Source organism: Lathyrus oleraceus, chromosome 4 (genome assembly GCF_024323335.1).
Source record: "Lathyrus oleraceus cultivar Zhongwan6 chromosome 4, CAAS_Psat_ZW6_1.0, whole genome shotgun sequence".
Taxonomy (NCBI): domain Eukaryota; kingdom Viridiplantae; phylum Streptophyta; class Magnoliopsida; order Fabales; family Fabaceae; genus Lathyrus; species Lathyrus oleraceus.
In genome coordinates this window covers 55,387,442-55,399,571 of record NC_066582.1, presented here as the reverse complement: position 1 = coordinate 55,399,571, position 12,130 = coordinate 55,387,442, and the positions used below count along the sequence as shown (strand labels likewise).

General features: G+C 34.3%; 3 protein-coding genes across 3 annotated transcripts; 2 read left to right on the top strand and 1 right to left on the bottom strand.

The window, feature by feature from the left end:
- Nucleotides 1–1,119: 1,119 nt before the first annotated feature.
- Nucleotides 1,120–4,674, top strand: LOC127073280 (probable acylpyruvase FAHD1, mitochondrial). The gene is made up of 7 exons (XM_051014428.1): nt 1,120–1,311; nt 1,414–1,579; nt 1,683–1,735; nt 2,453–2,515; nt 3,097–3,147; nt 3,272–3,389; nt 4,316–4,674. Exons 1-7 carry the CDS (start codon nt 1,204–1,206, stop codon nt 4,426–4,428), a joined length of 672 nt encoding a protein of 223 aa, XP_050870385.1. The 5' UTR covers nt 1,120–1,203; the 3' UTR covers nt 4,429–4,674.
- Nucleotides 4,675–5,904: 1,230 nt separating this feature from the next.
- On the top strand, nt 5,905–7,142 carry LOC127135989 (uncharacterized). The gene is made up of 4 exons (XM_051062602.1): nt 5,905–6,299; nt 6,390–6,509; nt 6,761–6,857; nt 7,005–7,142. Exons 1-4 carry the CDS (start codon nt 5,905–5,907, stop codon nt 7,140–7,142), a joined length of 750 nt encoding a protein of 249 aa, XP_050918559.1.
- A 2,950-nt stretch (nt 7,143–10,092) lies between these two features.
- LOC127073279 (uncharacterized) lies at nt 10,093–11,679 on the bottom strand. The gene is made up of 3 exons (XM_051014427.1): nt 10,997–11,679; nt 10,669–10,910; nt 10,093–10,573 (listed from the first exon to the last, which is right to left on the bottom strand). The coding sequence occupies exons 1-3, from the start codon at nt 11,573–11,575 to the stop codon at nt 10,327–10,329; spliced, it is 1,068 nt and encodes a 355-aa protein (XP_050870384.1). The 5' UTR covers nt 11,576–11,679; the 3' UTR covers nt 10,093–10,326.
- Nucleotides 11,680–12,130: the final 451 nt, after the last annotated feature.

Here is a 12,130-nt window from a genome sequence, read left to right as displayed (position 1 = left end):
AAAGATCACATATCAAAATCCAATATTTTTTGAGAATAATCAATGCAAGTATTTCCCCCTTAAGGTACGAGACGATGAAGATGTTGAATACATGTTTGTTAGTCATGAGCATTCAGGCTGCAACTGTATTGAGTTGTACATTACTCTTCAACCATGTATACCATCTCAACAGTCTCAACTAACCGGTCAGGATGAATTTGGTGAAGATGATCGACAATGGTCAGATGACGTCAACCCAGAAGCAGAAGCAGAAGTGGACGTCGTTGATGAAGAAGAAGAGGAGACCGGGATACAGGTTGATCACATGCTGAACAACGACGATGAAGATGATGATCAACCACCACTAATACCTCCTAGTCATGTCTACAATCCGCCTCAACATATGACAAATATGGATCTTCACGACGATGAAACATCCAACAGTGTTTTCTATAATCTGTATCCGAGATCAGAAGGCGAATTAAAGGTGGGAGACATGTTTCGTACCAAAGAAGAATGTGTTCTGGCAATCAAAAAAGTCCACATGAACAACTCTGCTGACTTTATAGTGAAACACACTGATTCTAGAAGGTATGTTATCAAATGTCGTATCAATTCACTTTTATTTTTCTTTTAAGATAATTAAAATTAATTTTTGAGACCAACTAAACAATATAAAGTGTTAATTATACATTGATCGATTCAATTCAGCTAATTATGTGTTGATTAATTCAATTATAAAAGTTAACAATATTTTTAATTGAATTAACAATATTTTAGAAATTAGGGTAACGCTAACTTGTATCCTAGGGGTACAAGTTAAGAAAACCACTTGTAGAAAGTTTGTATTGGAAAAAACAATTAAAAAATTAATTTTATACTTTTATTAAAATCAATATACAATTTTCAAGATAACATTTCTTCATTTGGTTCTTAACTTGTGCCATAAGGGAACAAACTAGCATTACCCTAGAAATTATACATTGATCTTCCTTAATCAATTTTCTTCTTCATTTCCAATTTCTATTTTAATCCTTGAATTTAATTAATTATAATAAATGTACTATTAATGTATTTTTTTTTTGTTATAATTTTAAAGATTCATTATCTTAGAATGTTTTTTTTTTAAAAGATTCATTACATAACTCTGATTTTAGTTTAATTAGTGAAAAGGAAGTTTGCATCGCGACGTGGGGTGGTTGAGTTAGACATTGGAAGAGAGAAATGTCAACGCCATCTGTTCAGAAGCTTTTTGAAATAGGCACCAAGATCATCGGCGTTGGTAGAAACTACGCCGCACACGCTAAAGAACTAGGCAACGCCGTTCCCAAGGTACATCACACTCTTTTCTTTTTCGTTGCTCTTTTCACGCAATGGAAGTGAAACAATCCATTCACTCCTCAAATTTCGAAAACTGATCTGAGTAATTTTCAGTCACCGGTGTTGTTTCTGAAACCGACATCGTCTTACTTGAAAAATGGCGGAACAATCCAAATTCCACACAACGAGGGTTCTCTTCATCATGAGGTCGAACTCGCCGTCGTCATCGGTAAGAAAGCTCGTGATGTTCCTGAATCATCTGCCATGGATTACGTTGCCGGTATTTCTTTCTTTCTACTTCGTTCCTATTTGTCAAATTTGAAATTGGTCTTGTTCTGTTCTTTCTGTTGGTTGAATATATTTTCTTGATTGTTGTATATTAGGTTATGCACTCGCACTTGATATGACTGCCAGGGACCTTCAGTCTGCTGCTAAGGTATCTTTGTCTATGAGTTTTACAATTATGGATGGATTCTGTATGATATAATGGAGGGAATTGTTGAATGAAGCACTCCTTTGCTGTATTTATAGACTTGTGACAGTCAGTGTTGTCAATAGCGGTTCGTTCAAATTCTGCTAGGCAAGAGTGCTATAGCGTTGCTAGACACTATTTGACAACATTTTGTACTCGATTGAGTATGGTCGAACATTAGTGATTTGTTAAAATTCTGCTACTCTATCCCTATTCAAATTCTTAAGTGACAATTGACTAGGAATCCTCTAACGGATAAGCTAAAAACTGGAAGATGTTATTGTGGAAAGTACACCAATGTAAAATGTTTTCTCAAATAATATTTTCAAGCTGGTGCTATAAAGCTCCAGTAATTGTAGGGTTTAGAAAAGGGTTGAACTAATTGCTTATTTATTGTAAGCAATGTTACCTTGCATTTGCAAGAGTGATTAGGAAAGAGTCAGACAATTGATTTATTATAACAAATCTGTCTGACATCTGCCTACGGGAAAAGAACTGCGTAACGATTGGACTTTGAACTACTGGGATGGAAAAAGGATGAAATGGTTTCTTTCTGTCATAGTTCTCTTTTGCTTTGGCAACATATCATGTTTTTCTGCATAATAATTTTGAAGGTGATTTAGACCTGATATTTTCATGATCTAATACTTGGCATGGTTTCTTTTTCCCTTTTGTTGTTAGTCTGCAGGTCTTCCATGGACTGTGTCAAAAGGCCAGGACACTTTCACACCAATTAGTCCCATTGTAAGAAAGTGTATGCTATGATGCTTATTATATGCTTAAACTATTTTACGAATTGAATATTAAAGAAATGATTTCACTGTCTTAGATAGTTGTAAGGAGTGAAGAACTACATATAATGATAATATAAATTTGCTCCAAAAGTTGTGATGTGTATCTGATATGTATCAAGCACTTGATTTGGGACTTGAACACCCCATAATTCCCAAGTTCCTATCCGTTTTATTGCAAAATAAAATGAAATTGTTTTAGCTTCCTATGCATATAGTATTTAAGGTTTTTAATCCAATTACCCATTCTTCTTCCAATCAAAACCAAAATTTCTTCAAGCAACGAGCCATTGTCCCCCATAATTTTTTTATTGATATGAGAACAAAACCTGAGTTCAAATCCTCTTGGTTGCAAGTTTAAGGTGACCCCACTTAGTGGGATAAGGCCTAGCTGTTGTTGTTGTTGCTGTTTTTGTTGTTGTTGCTGTTTTTGTTGTTGTTGTTGCTGTTTTTGTTGTTGTTGTTGTCGTCGTCGTCTAATTATTTATAAGTTATATTCTTCTAGTGTACTGAATTTTTTAATTATATATGCAGTTGCCCAAGACTTCTGTGGCAAACCCTGATGACCTAGAATTATGGATTAAGGTTTGGGTTTTTTTTTTGTACTTCTCCTTTAATACTCAGTTCTGTTAGTATTGATCATGCATTGTTTCAGTAATGCATTTGATACTTAAACTAATTGCAGAGAGATGAATTTGCTTTGTTGTAGGTGGATGGGGAAATTAGGCAGAAGGGCTCAACTAAGGACATGATATTCAAACTTCCATTTCTAATTAGCTACATAAGCTCTTTGATGACATTGTTTGAAGGAGATGTCATTCTAACTGGTACTACTTTGATACTTCATCTACTTATTTATATTTGTGATATATTTTAGATAATGAATATCATCAGTTGTCTTGGCATACTGTCTGGTATTTAAACTATCATCTGGGCCATCAAGTGTTGGTTTAAATGATTGGATGAGTACCCTCGGTAAGAGGTCTTGGGATTCTCGACCTCTGTAACTGTTGGTAGACACTTATTTGTAGTTTATGGAGTATGTAAGTTCTGCTATGAGCCTTCAAAAGCCTTATGACTTGTGCTCTTGAAAAGGGGCAAACTCCCTTCTCCCCAAAACCATTCTTGGAAAAGAAAAATAAAGTTAGGAACTGTTTATGATTTTTTTTTTATTTCAATTAAATAACAAGGAAGAGATTGCCAGTTGCCACCTCTATTCGAGGTGATCTTGGATTTCTTTATTTGCTTCAAAGTCATGCTTGGGGATGGGGCTGGAAATGATTCAAGTTAGTTCGGATGCTTACTAGGCAGCTCATATCATTATCACTTAATCAATTGAACGAATTGAGAACAATGTCTTCTTTTTAAATATAAGCTAAACTTTAGTTTTCAAATATTTGACTTATTGTTTTACTAATTGTTTATAAAATGATTTTACTAAGAAGTTACAAATTTTACTATGAAGCTACAAATTATAGCTGAACAAAATGGAGCCAAAAATATTCAACTAATATGTGGCTTCTTATTGATTCATTAAGCTGAAAATAGCTTGTGACATAGCTAAGTTTAACTTAGAAAAGTTTTGATTTCTCAGTTAAGTTAGCAGAGCTTTAGCTAGACTTAATTTGACTTACATTGAGTTGAGCCGGCCATGTAGACCTGTTATGCAATTAATCAATTTCCTTCATAGATTAAATATAATGCATGCACTACACGATGTCTAGTTACTAACATTGATTATGATGATTTGCAGGCACTCCCCCAGGAGTTGGCCCTGTGAAAGAAGGTCAAAAAGTTACTGCAGGTATTACAGGCCTCGTGGACGTGGAGTTTAATGTTGGAAAGCGAAAAATACCCGGAAACTAATATTGGGATCTCTTGCCAAGGAGAAACAAAAGAGAGGAATGCATCATAAAAATTTCATCATTTGGAATTGATATCAGGTTGTTTTTTCATTTCCTAGAACTAGAATAGGTACTCTTAATCTCAGTGGAAGTGCCATTTTTAAGGATCATGAAAATGGTGACAAGTAATTGTATTATGCAAAATAATTACCGTGATGCGCTCAATAAGACACCACCTAATTTATGATGATGGAATATTGGAATGATAGATATATAGCCTTGGTATTATTACATAAGTAGCCATTTTTATCTTGAGAAGAGAATTATGTGAGTATTACATAATTAGAGAAGGGTTATAAAAAATGGAGGGGATCATATAATCTCAAAGTTGTAAAAAAAGCCCAAAAAATATGGTTATAAAAATGTGGAGGCTAAAAATGAGTTTTAAACAAAATTGATGGATCAAAATGCATTTAAGTACCGAAAAAATTGTGTAAATTTTAATTTTTTCTTTTTGAAGCAAGTCAACGTGCAGCTTACAAAACAATTTTTTACATTTAATTTCTTAATTGTATCTTACTGCACAAGTTAGTATTTTCTATTAGAAATTAACCATTTCAATTTTTTAAAAGTACAATTGTGTACAAAGCCCAAAGATAAACAAATACTTTGAAGCTAATTTAAAAGGAGATTTCTCAATGCATTATATATATTTCTTAAACATCATATCATATGAAAATTCTAAAATGTTTTACAGTTTTCGGAGATGTATCTATGCATACTTAATACAGACTATTCTGAGTGGCGCTTTATAAGTATGATTTTTTTAATATCGGAGATGCATCTCCGGAATATTTTAAGAAATATATTCATAATTGATCAATTCAGTAGACATTCCGGAGATGCATCTTTGGAAGCTTGAGCGAGATTTTGAAACATTCTGTCACCTTTGCATGTTAGATGGAGATGCATCTTCAAAATAATTTTATAAAAGACACAACTGTATGATCACACCACCATTGTTGTCAATGTTGTTTTGCTCTACAAACCCTAATCAAAAACCCCTCCATTATCAATCCATTTTTTCACTCCAAATCTTCAATCTTGTGATTTATCACATTAAAATGAGCAAAAGAAGTTAGAGTTTTAGATAAAGATTATTTATTTCGCACTGCATTGCTCACATTAATCATGTTCTTTGTCTGAAAAAACGTGCATTTTATCTGAAAATGTATCTCCAGAACAAGTATGAATTTTTTCGGAGATGCATTTTCGGAAGTAGTTTGTGTTCATTTTTCAATTCTTTTTTCAATTACGGCACTTATAAACTTTTATGTTGTAATTGTTTTCATTAGATATGGTGCATCCCGATGTTTTCTCCAAACAAGTTGTTTCTCCGAATGTCTAAGGTGTTGTTGTGAAAGCGGTAGATGTTGGCAACCAATTTAAAAGCGAGCAAAAGTTTGAATCTCGTGATCAAGTGCTTCAATGGATTCGTATGGGGACCTCCAAACTTGGACTTCGTGTGGTTATCAGAAGGTCTAATAATGGTTCGAATATAAGATGCGCTTTTGTGACAATGACATGTGAAAGAAGCAGGAAATATAGAACTCCTTTCCGGAATTTTAAAAGAGACGACACCAGTTCAAGAAAATGTGAGTGCCACTTTAAGGTGCGTGGTTACAAGTTGGCTAACAAAAACTGGAGATTTAATGTCATATGTGGTTTGCATAACCATGATTTGTGTGAAAAATTAGTCGGTCATCCTAGTGTGTGTCGTCTCATACCGGAAGAGAAGGAATGTGTTGCTGACATGATATTGAATTTGGTTCAACCGAAAAATATACTTGCAACATTGAAATGGAAAAGATCCGAAAATATATCAAATATCAAGCAAATTATAATATTTGGTACCAAACTAACAAGGCGCATATGAGGGATATAACAAATGTAACAACTCTTGAAACTGTTGGATGATAATAGTTACGTGTCTAGGTACCGAACGTGCGAGGATGAGGTTACTGTTAACGTTATATTTTGGATTCATCCTGATTCCATAAAGTTGTTCAATATATTTTCTATTGTGCGCATACTTGATTCAACGTACAAGACCAACAATATAGACTTCCATTATTGGAGATAGTTGGTGTTACCTTAATTGAGAAGATATATTCTGTTGGGTTTGCATTTCTAGAGAGTGAAAAAGAGGAGAATTCTACTTGAGCCTTAGAGGTGTGTCGAACACTGTTAAAAGACCAAGGTAAGATGCCTATTGTGATTATTACCGACTGCGATAACGCCTTGGTGGATTCGGTTGCAAATGTATTTCATAATTCTAATGCATTATTTTGTAGGTATCACATAACAAAGAATGTGAGAAGTCAGGTTAAATCCGCGGCAGGGGCGAAACAGATAGAGTCTGAAGATGGAAAAAGGATGAAGGGAGGTGTGGTTGTGAAATAAATAATGGATGCATAGAATCATATAGTAAATTCTTCCACAAAAGAATTATATGTCAATTCCGTTATGCATTTCAGGAAAGTGTGTGAAAAGTATCCTGATTTGTTGAAATATGTTGAAAGCACAATTCTTGACCAGGTGAAGGAGAAAATTGTTTGTGCATGGACTGATAAGGTTAGACACCATGGAAATACAACAGCTAACAAAATTGAGTTTGCCCATGCTACTTTGAAAAATAGATTGAAAAATAGTAAGGGTGATTTGTGTATAGATTAGGACTCCGTGAACCAAATGATTCAAAACCAGCATAATGAGATACAAATATCATTTGGTCGGAGCATCACTTTTTTAGAACACAAATTTAAAGACAACAATCTTTATTCTCAGTTGGTCGACAACATATCTCGAGTGGGTTTGAATTATATTTTTCACAAGGCTAAACAAGCTGATAACGTAGGCTTCGATATCGCAAAATATGGATGCACAATTGTGAAAATATATGGTCTCCCATGTGCTTGTGTTATTGCAAAAAGGTGAAACTTGGTAGCCCGATAAGAATGGATGAGGTTTGCACTCATTGGAAGAGGCTTAGGTTTGATGATGACAGTGTCATGAAAGAAGGTCAATCGAATAACTCTATTTTGATCGAATGGAAAGTGATACAAGAGAGATTTTTGAAAGCCGATAACAACATGAAACTCCACATCAAAGTACAATTGAGGAAGATTGCCCATCCGGAAACCACCGACTTGGAATTACCCTTTCAATCGGTAAAAATAAAAAGTGCTACGAAGAAAGTCAAGCCTACACTAAATGGCAATTCGACTACATGGGCTCCTTCATATTTTGAACACGTTGACAAAGTTTTTCCCATCTCACCAAGTCCAAAATATCAAAAAAAGTGTTGTCAAATGAGCTTGCATTAGCAAACCACCTCCTACGCTGCCTCCACCAAAAATTCCATTCATTGACAAGATACCCGTTTTTATGCACAAATACATCGAGCGGATCGTCAATGTTGAGGGGGACGGTAATTGCAATTATCGAACATTTTCGATTTTACTCGATAAATGAGAAGATAATCCTACACTTGTCTGCCATCAACTTATCCAAGAGTTGAGGACTCATAAAGAGTCATACACACGACTGTACGAAAAGAAAGCATATTTCGATGAGGTTTATGAGTCTCTTGTTCCTTGCCTTAGTGGACCGACACCGGAGTCAAAATGGACGCGCTTCCCTAAAATAGGTCACCTCATAGCATGTATGTATGATAGGGTGTGAGTTGATCTAACTCGATACGTTTTTTGGGAAACCTTTTTTCCATTGCGTACCGCCTCACCTCAAAATCCAAATGATCGTATTGTGTGTATTGAGTGGCTTTCAAAATCATGGTATTTTGTTCAAGTTTATTTGAAACCTGGATGTCCTATACCACTTACATCACCAGAGTGGACGACTCATTCAACAACAAAAGTCGAGACTTGGATGGACTATTTTATAGAAAGGATGTAAGAGTTCCAGAAATTGAACAACATTGAAAGAGAATCAAATGTACCAAAGTCAAAGGGGGTATCACCCATATATTTAGCCAGAGACAAATGTTTTGATTTGTTTTAATTTCGTGTTTATTCATACAAATAAGTGTATGTAACTGTGTCTCAATATTAATGAAGATTAATTTATTCAGTTTGTCATATTGTGTCTTAATACATTTTTTATCTTTCTCATATTAACATTTATTTATTTGTAAAAAAAAGGCTTTGTTTCAAAGGTTTTGTTTTCAAACATGTTTAGGAGAGGTTCCGAAGTTGCATCTCCGGAACAAGATAATTGAATGCGAAATCAAAGATATATATTTGGAATAAGCATGTCAGGTTTTGAATGGTCCACAATTGTCTACCGCTACTATAAATTAAGGTGCCTTGTTTCTTATTTCACATAAACTGAAAATGTCTAAAATGTTACAAATAAACATCAACTGGTATGTCGCAAATGTCTTCTTTTTCAACGGAACTCCCAAACAAAACTTTAAAGACAATCCATTATCTGCTATCTTACGGAGACAATCGAAAAATTGTGAAGTTCGAGTATCGTTCACCATCATTGACAATAGAGGAAAGATTGAGTTCAACAACTTTGAGCTCAAGACGAATGCCTATGTGGAATACATTTTTCCATTTCGAAATAAAAATTCCGCTCGAGTTAAATGCGACGATTCCAAGATCGATCGAAGATATTCTTAAGATGTTGAAGCGTCCTCCTAGATATTGAAGTCTAATGTTGCATTTTATGTTAAAATCATCTATATAATACTTATTTTATGTTATTAATGTTAATTTTATTTTCTCAAATCGCATGTTTTTAGTGTTTGTTTCTGGTTCTGGTGTGCAAACGTTCTGGAAATATAACTACGGAAATATTCTGAAGATTCATCTCCGGAATAAAAAAATCCAACTTATAAGGCGTCACTTAGAATGATTTAAACTAAGTGTGCATTGAATATGTCTGAAGATGCATCTTTGACAAAAATGAAAAAAATAAATTTTTTATTTAATATCTAAAAAATATATAGAATGCATTAAGAAATTTTCATTCTTCATAAAGATAAAATCAAAATATCCAAATTCAAATTTATTATTATTTTAAATTGTAAAGCAAAGTTTGAAATGTATATTTTTTTGGACCGTTTCGAACTTCTATCAACATTCTAAATGCGTGAATGCTGCATTATTGTGACCGTCAAGAATCCGGCATTATGTGACTGTCCAGAATCTTATTTACTTTTGAATATGGCAAACCAAATTGGTAGTAATAGTCCCACCACATCTGCCATTCATGTTCCCATCTTTCTTGTGTTGCCTTTGATCCACCTATTGGAATCTCAAAGAAGTTCGCCATCCAACTCAATCTTGTCATCTCCCTCCTTAGCATCATACCTAGCCCAACCATTCTGATATCAGTCCATCTCCTTACCAACCCGTTGGAGCTGTAATGGGTTTTGTTTCATTTTAAATTACATTGTGATAAAATAAATATTTTAAAGGAGAATCCACCAACACACTCTAACACTTTTTCTATACCTTCTTTTTAATTGATTGCAATTTAAATCAATTTCACTAAATTATGAACCTTACAAAAATTCAATGGTATTTATACAAATTTTAACAAATAAGAAGTGTGCTACAGAAAATCTTTGGTAACACAATTCTATTTTAGACATATGTGAACTTAAAATCATGATAACATTCATCACGGCTGGCTTTCTCATCTCTTAAAAACGACATCATTCATATGACTCTTAAATCTTATAAGTACTCGAGCATAAGAGTTCATAAACATGTACAATGACATTATTCATATCACACTTAATAAGACCCAAGCTTGAGGAATTCATAACCACAAAAGATGCAATCAGAGCAGAAACAAAGACACATCCCAAAAGCACCAAAAAAGCAAATTAGAATTTTTTGAAGAAGTCATAAATATGTTTGTTAATCTCATCAGCCCTTTCTTGATGGAGAAAGTGCCCTGCCCCTTCAATTACAACCACATCCTCAAGAAGTGGCACATCTCTCTTCAACCCACCTTTGTGAATGTAATCTTTTGCGCCCGGCGCATTATAGGTAAGGTCAAGATCACCCACAATAAACTTAACCGGAACTTTAACTTTAGCACCAGTCCATGGAGCAGTAAGCTCCCAGTTTCTACAAACACAAGAAAAACAATAAGATAGTTTTGTTAACTTCAGCTTAGAAAATCTATGAAGCACCAACAAAAAAGTTGAAGATAGTAAACATACAGATCTATATTTCTGTAGTAATTCAATGCTCCTGTAAAGCCAGTTTTGTCAAATTTGGATGCATAGTATTTACATTCTTCTTCCGATAACCATGGAGGCAACACTATAGGAGAATCATTTGGGTGTCCAAAACCTTTACCCTTAGGTAAATAAAGTGGACCAGGATTACGGTAGGTGAAAAATTCCTTCAAGACTCTTTCAGTACCAATCTCAGAAAATTCTTGTTCTATATCACCAGGCTCCTATAATATCGCAACTCACAGAAACCACTACTTAGAACAATATACCTTTTTTTTACCAAAAGAAATATATATATGATGGAACATACCTGAAATCTGTTGACATAGTAGTCATTACCATAGACAGCTCTAAGGGTATCAAGAGGCTTTCTTTTGGGGTTTCTTGGAGTAAAAGCAACACTCAAGTTAACAAGAGCTTTGATTCTTTCGGGGCGATAAAGGGAAAGATACCAAGCTGTAACTGCACCCCAATCATGAGCCACAACAAACACTTTCTCTTGATCAGCGGCGATGGTGTCGAGAAGTCCGATGATGTCGCCGACGACATGGAGGCTAGTGTATGATGTTGGCGCGGTAGGTATATCGGTGTCACCGTATCCGCGGAGGTCCAGGGCCACACAGCGGTAGCCGTGGGAAGACAGAAAAGTGATCTGGTGGCGCCATGAATACCATAGGTCGGGGAAACCATGGATGAAGAGGATTAATGGACCTTGACCCTTTTCAGCTATGTGTATGTTTATGCCATTGGCTGTTACTGTTCGGTGAAGTATAGGTTCTAGTTCCATGTTACTGTCGGAATGTGGTGAGTGGTGGAGAATGTTTATGAGCGTTTGTGTGGCTTTGTTGGATAAGAATAGTTTGCACAGCTTTGAAAATAGTGCACCCATATCATTGGAATTCTAAATAGAATTGATTTTTAGTTATTATGCGTAAAATCAATTCCTTATGAATAGTAGTAATAGAAATGGTGTAAAAGAGTTACACATAAGATAAGATGAATATTTAATGAGTACTTTCACCTTATTAAAGTATCTCCAAAAGCTTAACTCAAAATAAATTTTTTGCGGATATTATTGAAAAAATTATTTTATTTTTACTCTCTAGGAAACTCACGTTTATTCTTACAACTTTATCTTCTTGAATTTTCTTTAACAATTAATCTATAATAGGTATAGATATATGTTCAATACAAAAATTAAAAATATGACTATTTTAGTGTGGAAGTAAAAATATGAGCATAAATCTTATGATTTAAGATAGGTTGGTTTATCAAGGATTATATAAATATTTTCGATCCATCACAAATAAGTCTTTAGGTAATGATAATAATAATGATAACAATAACTGTGAAGCACACTGAAAAAGACAGACAACGAGTTTGTGAATCTTCCTGAAGGGATAACCTTAATATTCTTGAGAAGAAATAATATGTATTATATACG